The 22013-nt window shown below is 39.9% G+C and overlaps 1 protein-coding gene across 2 annotated transcripts in view; it reads right to left on the bottom strand.

The window, feature by feature from the left end:
- Nucleotides 1-22013, bottom strand: part of NOL6 (nucleolar protein 6) — a 67678-nt gene that overhangs the window by 10394 nt on the left and 35271 nt on the right. The window contains exons 1-13 of one of the 2 annotated variants that reach the window (XM_001365139.4): nt 10725-10963; nt 7739-7948; nt 6553-6669; nt 5908-6087; nt 3497-3665; nt 3184-3318; nt 2811-2974; nt 2277-2397; nt 1498-1556; nt 1173-1274; nt 844-959; nt 518-695; nt 230-352 (exon numbers count right to left, since the gene is read on the bottom strand). In XM_001365139.4, coding sequence (XP_001365176.3) covers nt 230-352; nt 518-695; nt 844-959; nt 1173-1274; nt 1498-1556; nt 2277-2397; nt 2811-2974; nt 3184-3318; nt 3497-3665; nt 5908-6087; nt 6553-6669; nt 7739-7948; nt 10725-10856 — 1806 coding nt within the window. In that variant the 5' untranslated portion in view covers nt 10857-10963. Of the gene's footprint in view, nt 1-229; nt 353-517; nt 696-843; nt 960-1172; nt 1275-1497; nt 1557-2276; nt 2398-2810; nt 2975-3183; nt 3319-3496; nt 3666-5907; nt 6088-6552; nt 6670-7738; nt 7949-10724; nt 10964-22013 lie in introns of those variants that run through there. The other variant, XM_056803907.1, reaches the window with a different exon arrangement.

Raw genomic sequence — 22013 nt, 5'->3', positions numbered from 1 at the left:
AAGGGGCCAAAAAAGGTATGAAATAGGGTGAAAATAGAAAAAGGTCGGGGAACTACCCCTAAACAGCTCTTCCCTCTCTTCAAAAATGGGCTAAGAAACAAGTCTCGTTGATTAACCTCAGCAGCACAGACTCCCCCAATAAGACCAGAATTCTCAGAGGCAGGAGCCACATCTCCCCCTTTCTTCCCATCCTTGTCCTCAGACTCCCTCTGAACTCTGGCTTCCTCACCTCTGGATGATCAGCTTCAGGTCCCATCTCCAGAATACTGACTAGTCCCTCTGGCCGGAGGAGCAATCCCAATGACAGGGCCCCCTGGTCCTTGTGCTTTGGAGGGTTCTGGTTGATCTTCCACTATGGTGGAGATGGAAGGAAAGAGGAAAACAGAAAAAATACATGATTTGGAGCCCTACAGGTCAGGCCTAGTGGTCCACTACTCTTTCCAATGCTTTACCCATCTTCATTCCATTCTCTCCTACAAAGGTCCTTGGGAAGCCTCCCTAGCTCATTATAGTTTACCTGGGGCACCGGGGTCCTTGAATGGGCCAACAAAGTCAAACGGGAGCCCAGGCCCTGTTCCAGGAGTGCTGTCAAGGTAGGAAGTATGGCAGCTACATAATCCCCTCCATGGTCCTGCAATTCTGTCCACAGCTTCAGCCTTTGGCAGGCAGGATACAGACAGCTCAGGGGATATATACTGGGGAGGGAGGGATCAGGAAAGGGAAGAGAAAGGACAAAGAAAAATAAGACCACAAGTTGGACATTATTAAGTAGTCTTGTTAATCCTCTCTCCAGAAGCCCACTAGGATTTCCCCACCCCTACACCCCCCCCTCTGCTGTCTCACTGGAGAACATGGTCGAAGGTTCGAATCATAGATTTGGGTGTCATAAGCAGCATCTGAAATCCATCTGCAGTCTTGTCATCCAGCATAGCCATAGACAACTGGGCTTCATGTTGTACCTAAGGGAAAAGGACAGATGAAAAAAACTTGGGACTATGGGCAGCAGGACAGAAATCACATGGGTCAAAGCATCAGCTTCCCTCCCAAGTCTGGAGCACTCAGAAGGACATTGCATGGACAAAGAACTCAGTCATAGAGGAAGTTTGACATTTCCATCTTGTGATTATGCTTCCTCTAGTGTCCTCAACAGAGTAGAAAATAGAACTAGGTACCTGCTGATATGTGGGAACTGTGACATCAGCACAGAGATTAAGGTGGCCAGAAGCATCCAGGAAGACCACGGAGAAGGCCTGATGAAAGTCAGCCACCGCTGGCTAAAGTGGAAGAAGGCAAAGAGGTCAAGAGCAAAAAAAAAAAAAAAGAAAAAGAAAAAGAAAAGAATAAAGGGGGGGGTGCACAAGCCAGGGGCCATCAACTCTACCCTTTTACTCCACGATCCTGTGACCCAAACCCTCATACCATCTCCTACCCCAAGCTGTTCCCTCTTATCCCATCCCCCAGTACCACCCCACTCCTTTCACCAAGTATCCCACTGACCAGAGATGGATCAGAACTTCGACATAAGCTGATGCCATTGACTGTCAGATCTGTGGCAGCTAGAGTTAAGAGAGTTATGGAGGAAGAAGTGTCAGATCAGCCCTTGAGCAGTGAGGAGGAAGGCTGTCCACCCAGCTGCATTCCCTTCACTGATCTCCACTGCTAATTCACTGAGCTGTTACAAGAAACCTCAGTTGCTATCTAGTCCTAACCATCCTCAAAAGGAATCCTTTCGTCAAAAGAGCAAACAAATGGTCATTCAATCTTTGCTTAAAGACCTCCAGCCAGAGAAAACACATTAACCAATGCTCATATGGTACTGACTCAATTCCCCTTACCATTCTAGTTGTCTTCCCTTTGAAATTTTCATGCCTTCTAAAATGTGGTGGCTAGAACTAAACATAACATGCCAGGTAGGACCTGACCAGGGCAGACTATAGGAGTACTCTCATCTCCTTATTCCTGGAAGTTTTGCCTTCCAAATGTAGCCTAAGATTGAATAAACGTCTGTTGGTTGCTGTATCACATTGCTGACTCACAGCGACCTTGCCACCCATCAAAAATTCCCCAGATTTTCTTCTAGACAGACTGATGTCTAGCCATGCTTTCCCCCATCTTGGACCTGTGAAGTCAATTCTTCTCTAGGCCTCTCTCTCTGTTTATAGAACAGGGCTGATAATACTACAATATAATACCACTAATCAGAATAGATGGAGGAAATCTTTCTCAATCCACCACCATAATTTCTTTATCCATCCCCAACCAGCTCTCCACCTTACCTAGGAACTGCAGAACATTCCTCAGCACTTGATAACCACTCATAGACTTGTTGATTTTTCGAGTAGAGACCAAGAAGGCTACCAGCATGGAAATGATAAAGCCACTGAAGCCTCCAGTGCCCTAGGAGAAGGTTTGGGGATAGAAATATTGGCTAGGTATAAACTCAGTACAATCCATACCCTACACCTGTGTTGGCAAACCTGTCATGTGTCCTTGAGGGGGTTGCTCCCCTTACCCTCTCCATTGCACCTAAGGACATTTCTCTTCATTCACTTGCCCCTCTGTTCAGTAGCCTAATGGGAGCACTTCCTCCCTCCCCTGTCTGGAGGTCATATGTGGCACGAGGGTTGCAGTTTGGGCATTTGGCCTCTAAAAGGTTTGCCATCACTGTCCTACACTGTCTATTTCTAGACCAAATCCTGGTACTGTGTATGTATCCAGGGCTACAATGGTAGGCTTCTCAAGGAAAGAACTAGAAAGTAATGCTTCAAATGAACAAAGGCAAAATAGGGCACTTCACTCCCAGGCCAAACCTTGTCCAGATCCCGCTGCCGAAGCCAGACTTTGAGCAAAATAATGCCATCCCGAAGGCCAGGGGAAGAGGTAAGTATGGCTGACAAAAGGTGAAGGTGAGATTCCAAAACTTCATCAAAGAGAAGCAAGGTGTTGTAGTGAGGGGTGGGAGGATCCATGACACCTGAGGTGGGGGTTGAATCAGAAGAGATCAGAAAAATGAGTATCTCCCATTTCCCTAGAATTTTCCCCAAGAATCCCCCTTTCCCTCCAAAATCCTCTGTCCCATTCCACCTCCAGGCATCAAACCCTACTGTCAATCATTTAGAATGGCCCTCCTCCCCTAGATATATACCTTTTTGTTCCCCAAGCCTCCCAGGCTCTTGCCCTTACCCTCCTCTGGGATAGACTTGTCCCAAAACCAGGTGGTGCGGACATTGTTCTTGGAAGGCAGCAGGCGGCATAAGCGGAAGAACTCAGGTGGTGGACAGGGGTATAAGCGCACAGTGACCAGGTGCTCATCTTTTCCTGGAGAGAGGTTGGAGATGTTGAGATCCTGGATCTCTTCTCAGCTTGAGGGTAGCTGTTCTAAGATTGGGATCATCTCTACCTCATCCTACTAGGAAATTCTAGAGGATAGGAAAGTCTGTGCACCACCTAAGTCTTGGGGACTTTCCAGGGCAGAGACTCATACTTCTGTACTTACCTGCAGGACAGAGCAGCAGCAGGGGTTTCAGGTGACAACCATTTATGTAAGAGAAACAGACACTACCGAAAAGTGGATCCCGGGACAAGTGGTAGCCCAGATAAGCTATATATAAGGCACGCTTCCTTAGGTAACGTTGGTTTAACCCATCTTTGTCCTGTAGGATCTCCTGTTGAGGGGGGGAAGGCAATACCAGATGACAGAAAGATAGCAGCACAGTGTGATAGCAATGAGGGGTTAAGAGTCTTCACAAGGCCTCATGTAGTCATTCACTGGTGATCTGACCATTGGTAAATTACTTAAGATTCTCTGACTAAGCTAAGTATGGAATTTTCTTCTTTTTTTTCTTTAGAAACAATTTTTTTAAACAATTGTTTTCTTGCATTTTTCAATTCAGATTATCTCCTTCCTTCCCCACCCTCCCCAAGACAGTCAATGATCTATTATAGGTTATACCGGTGCTTTCATGCAATACCTATTTCCAAATACCCCATGTTGTGGCAGAAGACACATATCATACATATAATAAAACTCATCTAGGGAAAAAAAATAGGAAATATGGCATGTTTTGATCTGCAATCAGACTCTAACAATTCCTTTGTTGGCTTTTTTTTTTTAAACTCTTACCTTCCGTCTTGGAATCAATATTGTGTATTGGTTCCAAGGCAGAAGAGTGGTCAGGGCTAGGACATGGGGGTTAAGTGACTTGCCCAGGGTCACACAGCTAGGAAGTGTCTGAGGCCAGATTTGAACCTAGGACCTCCCATCTCTGGGCCTGGCTCTCAATCCACTGAGCCACCCAGCTATCCTCCATCATACAATATTTCTGTTACAATGTTCTCCTGGTTCTGCTCAGTTCACTTTGCATTAGTTCATGTAAGTCTTTTGAGGTTTTACTGAACTCATCCTGTTCATCATTTCTTATGGCACAATAGTATTCCATTACAACCACATACCACAATTTGCTAAGCATGAGATTTAATACCCTACCTACTCCATAGAGGGGGAAACAACTTCCAGGAGCATCAATGATTTGCCCAGGGCTGCAAAGTGAATTTGTGACAGAGTCAAGATAGGCCTCCTGGTTCCTAGCCTGCTCTCCTCTACTAGAATGAAGTGAAAAACTTCTAATAAATATTTCTAATGATGATTTCAATAGGCTTTAAGGGAAAGTCAAGATTTGTAACAATACTTACCTTTTCCTGTTCTCTTTAATTTTAGTGCCTGCCTTTTGTGCCTAATTCCTTCATTAATTACTTTATCCTGTTTCAAACTTTTTTTTTTAAATCCTGACAATTGGGTTAAGTGACTTGTCCATGGTCACACAGCTAGGATGTATCTGGGGCCAGATTTGAACCCAGGATTTCCCAACTCCTGGCCCAGCATTCTGTTCACTGAGTTACCCTGCTACTCCCACAGGGTCAATTTCTTTAACATTCTCAGTAAAACAAAGCTTAGCACAGTTCCTGGCACATTGCAGGCACTTAATTAATAGTTAGTGACAAACTCACTGTTCTCTAATCCTTTTCATATATCTAAAATGCCTCAATTTAACCCTCACAAAAATCTCTATTAGCACCCAAGGCATCTAGTCACATATCCATGTTAAAGGTGAGAAAACAGAAGTGAAATGGATCTGCTAAAGCTGCAGATTGGCATAAGCTGGGACTAGAAAGAATTTAGATCTCTAGATTCCCAATGTGGGGTTCTTTCCATGATGCTGCCCTGGCTAAGATGCAACCCTTTCTTCCTCCTCCTCTAGGCCATGTTCACAGGCTCCTCTCCATTGGCTAGGTCAAGTTCAGGACTACAATTTTGCAGGTAGCACATGGCCTGACCAGAGCATTGTAGGGGTGCAAGAAGTTTGTGATTTCCAAATCCAGATAGAAATGACTGAGCTGAGTGGCAGCTGGCAGCTGAGGAGCCAAGCACGAGAAGGAGCATCCGTGCCTGTGGAGGCTTTTGGCTTTCTGTCTTCTCAGAGCTCTCTGGTGATGATTTGGGGGGAGGGGTGTGAGCAGGGTCAATTTTAGGGAGTGGGAAGGGGCCTTTTTTTTTTTGGCTTAGAAAATTTGACTTTACTTATCTAAAATGATTATTCTGAAGAAAATTTTACAACATCCCAAAGCTGAAGTAACTAGTGGCCAACAGGTAAAGATACACACACTGACAGATCAACCATCAACCTCTTGGCAGGTGTGTCCTTAATGGGCATGGCATGCTCTGGATTTTGCCAGGTCCATTCTAGACCTTTGGGAAACCCAGGCCAATCAATGTCTTATGGTGAGTTCCAGGATCAGGGACCCAGATAGCTGCCCAGGAATGACTGAAAAAGCTAGGAAGTTTGACTGCCACCTTCGCCCTGTAATTCTAGATCATCCCAAATATCCCTGTTCTGGCATAAGTCTTACCTTTGGCATAGTCAACACCACATCCACATTGACGTCTGGTCGAACACATGTTCCTAGCAAGTAGCTGCCCACTACAGTGACCTGAGTGGGAGGTAAGAAGTGGAAGCGACCTTTCACAGCAAAAGGTTTCTGGATGAAGGGGACTCTTACACCTTTAGGCAGCCATGACTGGTCTGTCATCTGAGAAGGGAGAAAGATGGAAGAGGCATATACACGAAGTAAGAGACCAAGAGTGTCAGTGGGCTCCCAGAAACACAGACAAAAAGAAATTCTGAAAGGCAGAAGACCCTGAGTATGAGTACAAGGCAAACCCTGTAGGCATAGAAATCCCTCATGCCACCATCCCATTTCCTCTAGCTCCTGGGAACCCTGTAACTCCAACCTTGGCAATGAGCTCAAGAGTACTATGTCTGTGCCCTGAAGCTAAGCTTCATAGAAGAAAAGAGGGCTCCTGACTCCAGCTTCCCTATTTCTCAAGTAGCAGTGACCATACCTTTAGGACTATTGGGACCCAGAAGTTTTTTACACATGATTCCAGGCCCTAAGGAGCTCTCTTCTTGTCCCCCTACTTGGAATCCTCCAACCCCCCAATTTCTAACATAGATACCACCCCCACCTACTGTTTTCTCACTGGCCCAAACTCACGTCAGTCATTTTGGTCGAAGGGACACTAAGAATTCGTTGTTTAATCTCATGTAAGAAGGTATCAATCCGATGTTGCTTCTTCTCTTTCAGCCTTACCTCCTTTAATAGCTCCTCCATCTAGGGGAATTAAAAGAGTAAATAGGGAGGCCTTCAAAGCTCTTTCCACATATCAAAATCATCGAGTGGTTACAATGAGGTCCCTCGAAACTAAGAGATCATCTTGTCCTCCCCACCCCACGCCATATTTTGCTAACCCCAGGCTCTAAATCTTGATGGGAAAGGAAAGCACCAATTCTGACCTCCTGCTCTCTTGGTCCAGTCTCCTCTTACATCTATCCCAAAATAGAGCTCCCTACTTCAGAACATGAATTTATCCACTGGGAACAATGAACATCCTTTATGTTTAGGAGTGAGGAGAGGATTTCTCTGTAACAAAGTTTCTCTGAACGGGAAAGCAAGTCTCAGCTCACTAGAGGGCCTATGGGTAACGGAACCACACAAGTCTATGGTAGGTATTACAACTGAGATTTTTAGTCACAGGAATGAAGAGTATTCTCACTCTACAGCCAATTATCTATCTTTCCCTCTATCAAGTATGTCACCGAAAGGGTCACAGCATATGTCTCTACTAGTTTAGTGGTAAGAACACTGGCCTAGAAAGAAAACGGGTTCAGCTCATTCTTGTCACTAACTAGCAGGTGTCACTTCTCGTAGTTCTTGATTTTTCCCTCTGTCAAGGGGAAGAGGTAATACTTCCTAAGATTTTTGTCAGCTCTAACACTATGATGAACATCAGTGAAGGACAAGGAAATAAGCATTTCTATAGCATCTACTATGTGCCAAGCACTGCACTAAGCGCTTTACAAATATTTCCTTTGATCCTCAAAACCATCCTTTGAGGTAGGTGTCCCCATTTCACAGCTGAAAAAGCTGAGGCAAACAGGTTAACTGATTTGCCTATTGGTTGCTCTCTGGTTTACAAGTGGGAAAATGAAAGATAACCTCTGAGGAATCAGCACTAAGAGATCTCCCGAGATCACACTTAACTTTAGACAGGACTAGGGAATCTTCATTCAAGAAACACCCTCAGTACCTGCAGAACCCACTACTTGGCTTTACCTACCTATTTTTATCACCCTTTCCATTCCTATTGCCCCCAGGCAGAAATCCTTCCCCAGGTCCTGACCTGCATTCGGAGGAGGTTGGAGTGGAAAAGGTTTTCTGTCTCTTTCATCTGGCTCAGCTCTTCATTTGTAGGTTCCTTGTACAGCTGGGCTTGACTCAGCTCAACAGGTAGAAGGAGTCCCCCATCCTGAGCCCCTTTTCGATGCTTCTTGGAGGGAGGGGCATCCTTGTTTTCCTGTGGCTCCATGTCTTCCATTATAGGGTCTGTTATCTGTGTCAAGAGAGATGGGGGTGATCTCATTTATACTTGATTCTGACCTCACGTGTGGCCTTGCTCCCCTCTTTTAGATCTTCCGAGGCTCTGCTGTTTTACTCTATTATATGGGCACGGACAAATTCACATAGCATCTATGCTACCCAATGGCAGAATAAGCAACTAACATGGTATGATTTGCTCTTCCCCCATCCCCAATTACCCTACCCAATGCTGCCTATTCAGTGCCTGAAATTTCCTTCTTTCTACAACCCTCTCCAGGCTCCTCTTTTACACTGAAAAGGGGCACTTATTCAGATCCTAAGACTTCAAAGCAGGTGAGTTTATCAATTGCTTTCTTCCTAAACAGGAAAAGCCAGCCTGTAGAAGGTTTTATACTTTGAAGGGAAAGACATATACTAGAGAACTTCATAAAAACTGGTCAGGTCTGCATATATGTTGTACACCCAAACCACTTCTCTATCCAACTACTGAACAAAGCTGTCTTCTCTCCCAGAACACTCTTATTCAGTGCCTGAGCCTACGACAACCTTGAATTAATCTCTATGTTCCCTCCAAACAGATTTAACAAATTGGATCCTCACCCAAAAGAGTGCTTTCATAACACTTAATATATTCAACACATATCCAGAATAGCACATGAGTGGACCATTTACTGAATGATATAGCATTTTACAGACAAGAATATAGAGACCTTGAGAAAAAAAATGACTTATCCAAGTTCAATAAACCTACCTACAGAAACAGAATTCAAAAATTCAGATCTTTTGCTTTTATATCTAGTGTTTTTCCCACATTGGATGTGTATATCAGAAATAAAAGATGTCAGATTTCTCCTGATATTTCAGATGTCATCAATAAAGGGTCCCTGGTTTTTATGTTTCCTCTAGATCAGATCAGGAAAGATAGAGGGTGCTAAGAACCAATCTGCTCAAACATACTTTACCCTCCTTCCCACCTGTCCAAAGTTCCATCTCCTCTAAGAAATATGTCCATCCTATCACAAAATTAAAATTAAACTATCAATATTTGCCAACCACTGATGTAAGGCCAATCATGTGCCCGAAGAGTAGGGAAGATAGGGAAGGAAGGACTGCCCAAGTAAACTCAAATGATGAAAATATCTGACAGGATATGGTGAGATTCAAATAACTAGTATGGCAAACAAGGATCAGTTTCCAACAAATGACTGGGAGTTAGGAGATCTAGGCTTTTATTCCTGACTCTGCTGATAACTAGCTATCTTTCAGGATTCCTCTGGCAAGTCATTTCATCTTTCTCTGTTTCTTCATCCACACAATGAAAGAAAGCATTGGACTATTGGCTAAAAGAGTATTAGAATCAGAATGGACTCTTGACCCATCTAATCTAAACAAGAATCCTCTCTTCAGCAGATCAGCAGGTCATCCCTGCCTTTGCTCCAGTAAGGAAGAACCCACCACTTCTTCAAGCACTTTGGAGCAGTTATAATTATTAAAACATTTTTTCTTACATGGAGAACTGTTTCTTTAATAATGCTCACTGCTCTAGTTCTGTCTTCCAGAACCATGTCCAATCTTCCACATAACAACATGACTTTAAATACTCAAACACAGCTATTAATATTCCTGGTTTTCTTCTCCAGGCTGAACACTCCCAATTGCTCCAGCATATTCTCATATAAGATCTTAGGGCTCTTTACAATTATGGTTCCAACACTCTTGAGGTTATCAGCCTCCTTATTGTTGTATGTTGTAACCATGAGTACAGCTAAACCATCGACTTCCATTTTTCTAACAATAAACATCTCTTAATAAACCAATATCAGATTTTTTCAGGCCCACATGTCATTTTTTTACTCATACTGAGCGTATGGGTCACTAAAAATCTCCCATCTTTATTTTACTTGGCCCCAGTGTTCTAGCCTGAGATCTTTTCTGATACTGACTGCCATCCAGCAGGTAAAATCATTCCTTCCGGCTCCATAACATCATCAAATATGTAAACAATACCAGTGAAAAGTAGCCATTTTACCTGATTTTTATAAGCATGCCATCTTTTTGTTATAACAACATACGGTCAGAAAAACCTCAAAGATCCTTCACTACAGACCTCCCTGTAGGAGAAGGTGAACCTATTAATTACTCTTTTTTAAGTCAGGTCATTCAAGCAACTCAGAATCCACATAGTCGTATTGACTATTTTCTAGATCACATCTCACCACTTGGTCCTCAAGGGGGAAAAAAAAGCACGCACAATCTTTGTTAAGTTTCTTTCCAAAGTCTTTCGATTCTTTAATTTCCAGCTCAAAATTATAACGGACTTATCACTTACTAATTTCCGAGCACGCAAAATCCTTCAAACCTGAGTCCAAGTCTCGTTCCCACTATTCCTTATGGAAAACTCGGGCCACAAGGACAATGGTCAAGTGGAAAACATTCATTAAACGCCTACTGTGTACAAAAAATGGTCTCGTTACAGCGTTTGGAGTTTAAGCCATCACCACCCCAATCACGCAGAGGTTTTCAGCGACACAGGAATGAGTCTCTCCTGCCCTACAGAGACAAATACAACAACAGCAGGGCCCGCGCCTCCCCCTGTGCTTTCCGGCCAAAAGTCGGAGATTCACCGGACAACTGAAGATGAACACGCGGAGGTCAAGTCTCCGGGTTTCAGGGAGAAAGGGAGGGGAGACAGAGCCCCAGCTGTCTACCTGAAATCTATCCTTCTGCAGACCTAACGAACAACGATCTCCCTTGACCCCCAGCCTCTCCCCAGGATTTCCCTTCCTCACCTCGAGTTCCCCAGGAGTCCCGCGAACCGGAGCTCTTTCAGGGGCCGGCCCCATAACTGCAACAACTAAGCCAGACTCCCTCGCTGTTCCCCCCACGTGGGCGGAAGTTTCAGACGAGCGTCTTCCCACCATCTAGAAAGAACGCGGCTCCTGCCCCCAACCGTAGTTCGTCCTAATTGGTTGACTTCTAGAACGTTGTTTTGCCATTGGTCCGGACATTCTCGACACACCTCCCCTTTTCCCACAGAGACGGAGGGTTACAAGAGCCTGGGCCTCGGCATTGCAGCATTTTGCGACTTTGCACCGGAAGTTCTTCAGAAGATACTTGATTACTATGCCTCAGTGGCTTCCGCTCTTTCCTTAGAGAACACGAGTCTGGGCTTTCCTGAGTTAAAGCATCATCTTATCTGCTCAGTTCCTCCCAGCCCTGGGTAGTCGGTCTTTTGGTTACACCCCATGAAAAGAACCCCGTCCCGTTCCTTCTACCACCCTTCCCTCTCCATATCGCCGAGAAGTCCCTTTATCGCCTTTTAACTACCCTTGCCGTTTGTCTCCGCTGGACATAGACCGCGGTCTTGGAAAATCTTTCAGAAAGACTTAGTTTTCAGGGCTGAATCGTCTAACTCTCTGCCCCAGTTTATGCCTGAGTGTCGAGGCTGATCTCTATGCCAGTAGGGGAGAAGCTTCCAGATGTCGGGGCATCACTTAATGTTTTGAGACTTTGTGGCGAATAAAGTAAGAACCTTACTTGAGAATCTCGAAACCTGGATTCATTTCCCATCTTCACTGCTGCCATTCAGCTTCTGTGGATCTGCAGTTAAGAGTTGGCAGAGACCTAGCTACTTAGTATATAGTCTTGGGTCATATTGCTTAGAATAGCCAAGTCTTTCACAGTCGGTCATCATACAGTATTCCTATCGTGTACAGTATTCTTTTAAAGACAAAACTCCTTGAGAAGGTTTTGTAGTCTTCTCACTCTCAATTCTCTGCAATCTGGCTTCTGATTTCATCGTTCAGTCGAAACTACTTTCACCAAAATTACCAATGAATTATTTTTAGAAATGTTCTATTTAAGGTAGTTTTCACACAATGAAATCAAAACTATCAATAAAAACATGAAAAAGTGTTCTAAATCCCTCCTAATTAGAGAAATGCAAATTAAAACAGCTCTGAGGTACCACCTTACACTTAACAGTCAATATGGCAGCAAAGGAAAGTGATAAATGTTGGAGGGGATCCGGCAAAATTGGGACCTAATACACTGCTGTTGGAGTTGTGAATTGGTCCAACCATTCTGGTGGGCAATTTGGAAGCATGCAAAAAGGACTTTAAATGAATGCTTAACCTTAGATCCAGCCATACCATTGCTGAATTTGTATCCGAAAGAGATAATAATGGAAAAGACATACAAAATTTGTATTTATAGCTGAGCTCTTTGTGGGAGCAAAAAATTGGAAAATGAGGGGATGCCCTTCAATTGGAGAATGGCTGAACAAATTGTAGTACATGTTGGTGATGGAATACTATTATGCTCAAAGGGATAATGAACTGAAGGGATTCCATGTGAACTGGAATGAACTCCAGGAAGTGATGCAGAGTGAAAGGAACAGAACCAGGAGAACATCATACACAGAGACTGAAACACTGTGGTACATTTGAATGTATTAGATTTTTCTACTAGCAGCAATGCAATGACCCAGGTCAATCCAGAGGAATTTAGGATAAAGAATGCTGCCCATATCCAGAGAAAGAACTGTGGAAACAGAAACACATTAGAAAAATATATGATCCATGTAGTGCGATAAGAATATGATTGGAGTTTTGATGTTAAAGGATATTCCTATCCTGCAGATATGAATAACATGGAAATGGGTTTTGAACAATGATACATGTATAACCTAGTGGAACCACTTATCGGTTTTGGGAATGGGGAGGAAAGTAGGATGAAAAAATATTCTAAATTTAGAAAAGGGAAAAAAGCAGAAATTTACTATTTTTTTTCAACATGTAGTTAAATTTTTGTTCTATATTATCTTCTCCACCCATTGAGAAGGCAAGAAATATGATGTCAGTTATACATGTTAAATCAGCAAAACATATCTCCATATTAACCATGTTGCAAAAAAAAAGTGAAAAACAATGTTTCAATCTGCAATCAGAGTCTGTCAATTTTCTCTGGAGGTGTATAGCATTTTTCATCATAAGACTTTCATACTTGCCTTGGGTCATTGCTGAGAATAGCTAAGTCATTCACAGTTAATCATACAATATTGCTGTTAATGTACACATGTTCTAAGGACTCTGTTTACTTTGCATTAGTTCATAGAAGTTTCCTCAGGTTTCTCTGAAACTATCATGCTCCTCATTTCTAAAAGCACAATAGTATTCCAACACAATCATACATCACAACTTGTTGAGCCATTTCTCAAGGAACATTCAATTTCCATTTATTTTTTTTTTGCCACCACAAAAAGAACTTACAAATTTTTTTTTGCACATATGGGTACTTTTCCTTTTTCTTTGATTTTTTTTTGAGATACAATCTTGCATCAATATTCATTAGAGGAATTAAACTATAGTTTTCTTTCTCAGTCTTTCCTCTTTTGTTTAGGTATCAACATTAAATTTGTGTCATAAATGGAGTTTGGTAGGATTCCTTCTTTTTCTGATTTTCTAAATAGTTTATATAGTGTTAGAATTATTTGTTCTTTAAATGTTTGGTAGAATTGACTTGTGAATCCATCTAGTCCTGGGATTTTTTTTTCTTAGGGAGGTCATGGAATGTCTTATTCAATTTTTTTTTCTAAGATAGGTTATTTAAGTATTCTTTTCCTCTTCTGTTAATCTGGACAAATTATATTTTTGCCAATATTCATCCATTTCACTTTAGATTATCAGACTTAATGGCATATAACTGGGCAAAATAGCTCTTAATGATTAATTTCCTCTTCATTGGTGATGCATTCACCTTTTCATTTTTGATATTGGTAATAAAAACCAAATTATTGTCTCCTCCCCATTAAACCAACACTTCCTTCAACTTATTAGTTCAATGATTTTTGTTTTGATTTGCTTTGATTTTATTAAAGAACAGTAAGGACTAGGCAAATGGGGTTAAGCTACTTGCCTAGGATCATATAAATAGGAAGTATATGAGACCAGATTTTAACTCAGGACTTCCTGTCTCCAATCCTGGCTTTCTATTCACTGAGTCAGCTAGCTTTCTCTTTGTCCAATAATTATTAGATCATATCTACTCGATCTGTTTGCTAGGTCAGTAGTTTTCTGATGAAATATTTCATATTTTCTTCAATTGTTTTATTCATTTGACTTTGTCATTGTTTCTTGATGTCTCATGAAGTCATTAGATTCCACTTCCCCAATTTAAGTTTTTAAAGGATTATTTTCTTCAGTGAGTTTTCGTATCTCTTTTTCCATTTGGCTACTTCTGTTTTTTAAGAAGTTCTACTCTTTAATGAATTTTTGTATATCTTTTTCCATTTTGGGTACTTCTGTTTTTAAGATGTTATTTTCTTCAGTATTTTTCTTCCTCTTTTACTAAAGCTGTTAACTCTCTTTTTATAATCTTCTTGTATCACTCTCATTTCTTTTCCCAATTTTCTCTCTACCTCTTATATTTGATTTTTAAACTATTTTTGAGCTCTTCCATGAATTTTTGTTGCACTTGTATCCGATTTACATTTTTCCTTGAGACTTTCTTTGCTTGTGACTTTTGACAATGATATCTTTTTATGAATTTGTGTCTTGATCTTCCCTATTACCATACAGGCTATTTTTTTGTTGTTTGCTCATTTTCCAAGTCTATTTAATGTTATGTTAAAGTTGGTCTCTGTTCCCTAGGGTAGAGGGGGCACTGTCCCAAACTTCAGGATTTTTGTGCTGCACTTTTAAGAGGTAGTTCTGTGGATTTGTAAATTTTCACTTCCGCCAAGGTTATATGATCCAAGGAGGAGTGGTCACTGTTCTCATCCTGGGCTGTACTCTGGTCTTTACCCAATAAAGGACCTTGCTTCACTGAGGTAGCAAGTACTACAAGTACTACTGCGCCTCTTGGCCTAGAACTCTGCAACCATTAACTGCTTATTGGCAGTGCAATAGGGTGTGGCACCTAGTGCCCGCGGAGGGTACCCTGTAATCTCTTTCTGACCATTTGTCCAACTCCCTTACCATTTGTGGGCTGAGAACCCCCAAAGTTACTGTTATTGCTGTTGCAGCAGCCTTCAAGGTTTGTGGCTACTGTTGCTGCAATGTGTGCACTAAGCCAGGCCCCACCTCAGTGTCACAGATCTCTCCTGCCATCCTCCTAAGTAGTTTTGGGTAGGAAAACTGTCTTACCCTGACCTTTTGATGGCTCTGATACTCCAAAATCGGATATTTGGAGGGGAATGTTGGGAGAGTTCAGGTGAGTTCTCCCACAATGAGCATCATTAGGATGAGCTAATATAATAAAAATGACAATCCTACTCAAATAAATTTACTTATTTAGTGCCACACCTATCAGACTACCAAGAAACCTTTTTACTGAACTAGAAAAAATTATAACAAAGTTAATTTAGAAGAATAAAAGATCAAGAATATCAAGGGAGGGGGCAGCTGGGTGGCTCAGTGGATTGAGAGCCAGGCCTAGACACGGGAAGTCCTAGATTCAAATATGACCTCAGACACTTCCCAGCTGTGTGACCCTGGGCAAGTCACTTGACCCCCATTGCCTAGCCCTTATCACTCTTCTGCCTTAGAACCAATACACAGTATTGATTCTAAAATGGAAGGTAAGGGTTTAAAAAAAAGAATATCAAGGGAAATAATGAAAAAATGTGATGGGGGCCTACCAGTACCAGATCTTAAACTGAACTATAAAGCAGTGGTCATCAAAACAATATGGTACTGGCTCAGAGATAGAAGGGAAGATCAATGGAATAGACATGGGGTAAATGTCCTCAGCAAGATAGTGTACGATAAATCCAAAGATCCCAGGTTTTAGGACAAAAACCCACCATTTGACAAAAACTGCTGGGAAAATTGGAAAACAGTATGGGAGAGATTAGGTTTAGATCAACATTTCAAATCCTACACTAAGATAAATTCAGAATGGGTGAATGACATAAATATAAAGAAACTATAAGTAAATTAGGTGAACATAGAATAGTACACCTGTCAGATGTATGGGAAAGGAAAGAATTTAAGCCCAAACAAGAGAGATAGAATATGGCAAAATGCAAAATGAATAATTTTGAATATCTTAAATCAAAAAAGTTTTGTACAAACAAAATTAGAAGGAAAGCAACAAATCAGGAAAAATATAACAAAAACCTCTGACAAAGGTCTAATTTCTCAAATCTATAATGAGCTAAATCAATTATACAAAAAATCAAGCCATTCCACACAATTGATAAATGGATAAGGGACATGAATAGGCAATTTTCAGATAAAGAAATCAAAACTATCAATAAGCACATGAAAAAGTGTTCTAAATTTCTCATAATTAGAGAGATGCAAATTAAAACAACTCTGAGGTATCACCTCACACGTAGCAGATTGACCAATATGACAGCAAAGGAAAGTAATAAATGTTGGAGGGGATGTGGCAATATTGGTACACTAATGCATTGCTGGTGGAGTTATGAATTGATCCAGCCATTCTGGATGGCAATTTGGAACTATGCCCAAAGGGTGCTAAAAACTGTCTGCCCTTCAACCCAGCCATACCACTGCTGGGTTTGTACCCCAAAGAGATGTGGAAAAATTCTTGTACAAAAATATTTATAGCTGCATCTTTGTGTTGGCAAAAAATGGGAAAATGTGAGGATGCCCTTCAATTGGGGAATGGCTAAACAAATTGTGGTATCTATTGGTGATGGAATATTGTGCTAAAAGGAATAATGGACTAGAGGAATTCCATGTGAACTGGAAAGACATCCAGGAATTGATGCAGAGCACAAGGAGCAGAACCAGGAGAATATTAAACACAGAGACAGATACGCTGTGGCACAATCAAATGTAATGGACTTCTCTCTATTAGCAGCAATGCAATGATTTAGGACAGTTCTGAGGGACTTATGAAAAAGAATACTATCCACATCTAGAGAAAGAACTGCAGGAGTAGAAACACAGAAGAAAAACATGATTGATCACATGGTTCAATGGGGATATGATTGGGGATGTAGATTCTAAATGATCTATTGCAAATAATAATATGGAAATAGGTTTTGAACAATGATACATGTAAAGCCTAGTGGAACTGCTCATTGGCTTTGGAAGGGGGAGGGAAGAGGGGAGAGAAAGAGCATGAATCGTATAACTATGGAAAACGATTCTAAATTAAATAATTAAATTTATTTTTAAAAATCAGATTAGGTTTTATTGTATTCTTTTTAAAAAGGTCTTGGTTTTATTTGTCAATTTAGTGGGGATTTTTACTTTCAATTTTGTTCATCTATTTAATTTTTAGAATTTCTACTTTGTTACTAAGGAATCTTTAATTTGTTAATATTCAAGTTTTGTTCTTTTTTTAAACTTTTATTCATGAAAATGTTTAGAGGCCTAATTTTTTGCCACAACTTATAGGTTTTGCTGTATTGCCTCATTGTTATTTTCTTTATTAAAAGTTTCTATTGTTTCTGTTATTTGTTCTTTGATCTTCCTGTTCTTCAAAATTCTCTATTTTAGTCTTCCATTACTTTTCAGTCCTTTTTTCAAGAACCCTTCATTGAATATAATTACTGTTGTATTGTGATCTGTAAATGATATTTAGTATTTCTGCTTTCTTATGTTTTTTGGTGAGATCTTCATGCCTCACCCAATATATGGGTCCGTTTTTGTAAAGGCAACTTTTGTAGCTAAGGGATTTGTAAATTCCTTTCTATTTACAATTAGCAGTTGCCAAGAGTTTATCATCTCAAATTTTTCTAAAGTTCTGTTCAGGTCTTTAACTTCTTTCTTTTGTTTTATATTTGTCTAAGTCTGAATTGGATACATCAACCCTCCCTCTGATCCCCATTATAATTTTACTAGCTACTTCTTCCCCCAATTCATTTAACTTTTCTTTTAAGCATGTAGATGGTATGCTAATTTATATATATATATATATATATATATATATATATATATATATATATATATATATATATAATCTATTGATATTGATTTCTGTGGAATCACTTCCAATCTTTCCTAGGTTCTTGGCCATCTTTTTGTTGATTTTGTATTTGGATGGAGGAACTTAACTTCTATTTCCTTTGTTGTTTTTTCCTTTCACTAGAGTGTGTGTGGCAGATCTGGCTTCCTATACAACCTTTAATTCACCATCTTAACCACACTTATGAGATAAGAGTGGGAAGTCATTTGGTTATCCTGGGCCTAGTCGTCTATGCTACTTTGGGGGCTAGTCGGTGAATGAGGGAGTTAGCCACTCATCTTTTCTCCCAATTTAATCAACATCTTTTTGCTACTCTGTTCTGGTTCCCATGGCTATGATATCCACCCTATGGCCTGAATCTAGGTTGTCTGCACTTTATTATATAGTCTGATGAAGGTAATGACCTATTTGAATGCTTTATGTTTCTATATTTGTTCAATGGCACCTCTTAGTTCTTTGTATCATATATTTTCTATAATGGATGAAATAAAGTCTGTACTATAGCCAATATCTTTGTTGTATATTTGAGTGTCTTTGTAGAATTTCTACATTTGAGGAAATAGATAAGCATAATACCTAAACTTTATTTTAGAGATTTCCCCTTTATAAACTCTGAGGTAAAGACACAAATGAATTAGTTAAAAACATTAACTAAGCATTCACTATGTACTAAGGTCTGTGATAAGCACTCTAATTATAATACAAACATAAGACCATTCCTTACCTCAAGAAGTGTGATTGATGTCTCGAGCAGTTATGGTTGGGGAAGTCACAAGTCACAAAGATAGTGAATGAAATAATAGAAAGTCCATTAACACATTCTTTGCAGAGACGAGTAGTAGAAATGTCTTTTCTATCTTAAGTGTGTTTTCGCTAGGCAATATCTTATTTTAAATATTCATATTTATTTTTACATTGCCTAAATTTTACCCTTTATCTTGCCATCTCCTAGAGAGCCATCCCTTAGAATAAGAAATTACTTTAAAAAGAAAAAAGGGAGGAAAAAATAAAATTAGGTAGTACATATTGAATAAGATTTGACAGTATGTACAATGTTCCACATATAAAGGAGTGAGAGGAGGTATTTTTGTCATATTTCTTCTTTGAGGTCATGTTTGTTCTTCATAACATTGCAACATTTGTTTTCCTTTTTTAGATAATAAATTCCTGTTACCAAGCCTTTTTATTTTACTTGTTCCCCATCCCAGAAAACTATCCCATACAACAAAATAAAATTTTAAAACATGGGGATAGTGAATGTGGATAGTGTTCTTTCTCATAGATCCCTCTGGGTTGTTCAGGATCAGTGCATTGCCACTAATGGAGAAGGCCATTACATTTGATTGTACTACAATGTATCAGTCTTTTGTGAATCTTAAGAACTACTCAGACTATACTTTATTAGATTTAATTTAGCTATTTCCTTATTGAAACAATGGAGATACTTGGTCTAACAGAATCAGGAATGTCTTGGGAACTTTACATTACTCCACCCATACTTAGGCATACTTTAGGGGAAGATAAAGTTGTAAACTCCTGATTGAACAATGAAGGTACTTAACTCATACCTTATAGCAGTGGTTCTCAACCTTTCTAATGCCGTGATCCCGCAATACAGTTCCTCATGTTGCAGTGACCCCAAACCAAAAAATTATTTTGGTGGCTACTTCAAAACTGTAATTTTGCTACAGTTATGATTCAGAATGTAAATAAATACCTGATATGCATTATGTATTTTCATTGCTACAAATTGAGAGGTTGAGAACAGCTGCCTTATAGTGAAGCCAGAACTTTAAGCTAAGTCTATTTTTAGATCTAATACAAAAGGGTGCTAAGTACCTATAAAGGTTAAATTAATCACAAAAAGGTCAAGTAACTCATAAAAGGCAAGCTTAATAAAGAAGTGTGAAGTACTCAGAAGATATAATCTAACCAGAGAAGGGGAGAACTAAAGAGTGGTGAGAACTAAGAATGGGCAGTCCTGGAAAAAAGCATCTACTGTGATTGGTAAAAGTGAAAATTTTGGGGAGGTGACATAAGAGAAAATTTATTTAAAAGGAGGCTAAAGGTCAGTTCAGGCAATTCAGTTCAGAGTGGAATTGGGTTCTGAACTCAGTTCAGGAGATTGAGTTTAGTGGAGGCCTGGAGCTTCCTTGGAGGCAGTCTCATGGTGAGTGATAAAACTGACTCCCTTTCCCTTAGGCTCAGGGAGGCCACTTTGGCCAAGGCCTTTAACTACTGCCTGGCTCAGCCTGAGCTGGAGCAGTTTAAATTCTCTCTCTCTCTCTCAATTCCTTCTCTCTCTATTAATTAAAATCTCCATAATTCCCAGCTGACTTGAGTATTTTATTATTTGGGAATCATCCCTGGTGACCAATTATCTAGATTTTAAGTCACAAAGCTAAAATTATCCTCACATTCTGTGTACAATGTTCTCCTGGTAACAATAGGTAACAACGTAGAATCAAACAATGTTCTAATCCCTGCAATTATACAAAAAACTAAAAAGGTAATTAACACTCTTGCCACCAGTAGGGGTAAAACTGAAAGGCTTCAATTTAATGAAATATACAAATATAGTTTGCACAAGGATGAGAAATACTTTTGAGTAGATCACGTCAGATTTAAAAACAACAAATTTACTGAGAAATAAGTGTTGAGATGCAATTCCATTTGTGGAATCATGGATGAATTACAACCATGCATCAACTATGGATATAAATACAAATTAATGAAACTATTTTTTGAGGATCCATTAGCTATATGGAATTATCAATAAATCATAATATACAGTATTGATTCTAAGATTGAAGGTAAGGGTTTAAAAAAACAAAAACAAAAATTGGTTAAGCCTTTCAGAGCCAGGCTGCCTCAACGGCACTGATAATTTAAAAACTGATAAACTACAAAAGGGATTTTGGATTAGGGTACTAACATAATGTCATTTATTATTTTATAAAACAAGTGAGACTTACATGGATATGTTTCCAATTCAATGAATACTCAAGAAGGTTTCACCTTCCCCTCAGTTATGAGCACTCTAATATTTCCATTGTCCTGTACTATTTTATTACAAAAAATTTGTTGATCATTTGGACTTTATTGTGTACAGTAAAATATGAATCCAATGCTATTTTTCTCATAATGCTTTCCAATTTTTTTTCCTTTTGTTTTTAGCCTTTTACTTCAAAGATACAGCAAGAAAAAAAATACAAACATTTCCTACCTAATTTCTGGGGCATAATCTTCCTTATACTACCTAGATCTAGGGAAGAGGGGATTAGGGATTAATTCTAAACTGAGTTTAGTTCAGTTCCTGCATAACATTAGGCCCATGAAGTTAAAATCTGAAGCCCAGTTGGGCTATCTTCTCTGTTCCTCAAGGAGTAGAGATTTGGCTGGCTGTGAAATCCAGTCTGGATTCCTGAATCCCCAAACCCACATGGCTCAAGCACCTAAACTGGATCAGACTCCAATCCTTGTACATCGAACAGAAATGTTTAAGCACAAAGGCTAAGAAGCTCCAGGCTCAGTTCTTGGGGCCACAGTCTAAGGAATGGAAGGAGGAGTCCTTTAGACCCCACTTCCTTACCCATATACAATAGTGTAAATGAAGGTGTCCTTTACCCGCAGATATCAATGTCAAAAAAAGCCCCATGTTTTTTGGTTTTCCCAATAGATTTGTCTCACAATGAATTTCTTCTCCAGTATTTTAAGATCTTAGATTGATTTTTTCATGTTTCATGTTTATCTGCTGTTGTGCTAGTATCATATATTCGTCTGTTAGCTATAAATAGTTTTGTTATATGCATCTATACTGGCAATGAAAGAAAGATCAAAAGGAGCTCAGGCCTTTGAACATGCATAGTGGATCCTTTCTGCTGCCAAACCATATTGGTACTTGGTGAGCATGTTTCTAGACATGACTGATGGATGGCCCTACCCTTCACTTCAGGGCACACACAGGTAATCTGTGACTGTTTCCTATTGGCCTACTATAAAGTATGTAATTTAGACAGGTAGTCACTGAATTAGTGTGATAAAGAGTGCCATGTTTATTTGATATACCATGTATATTTGCTCTGAATGGCACCCTAAAATGATTTCCAGGATGCTGAATTGTTCTGTGAAGG

The sequence above is a fragment of the Monodelphis domestica genome, chromosome 7 (assembly GCF_027887165.1).
Source record: "Monodelphis domestica isolate mMonDom1 chromosome 7, mMonDom1.pri, whole genome shotgun sequence".
Classification (NCBI taxonomy): domain Eukaryota; kingdom Metazoa; phylum Chordata; class Mammalia; order Didelphimorphia; family Didelphidae; genus Monodelphis; species Monodelphis domestica.
Note: the sequence above shows the minus strand (reverse complement) of the source record. Positions and strands in the feature narration are given on the sequence as shown.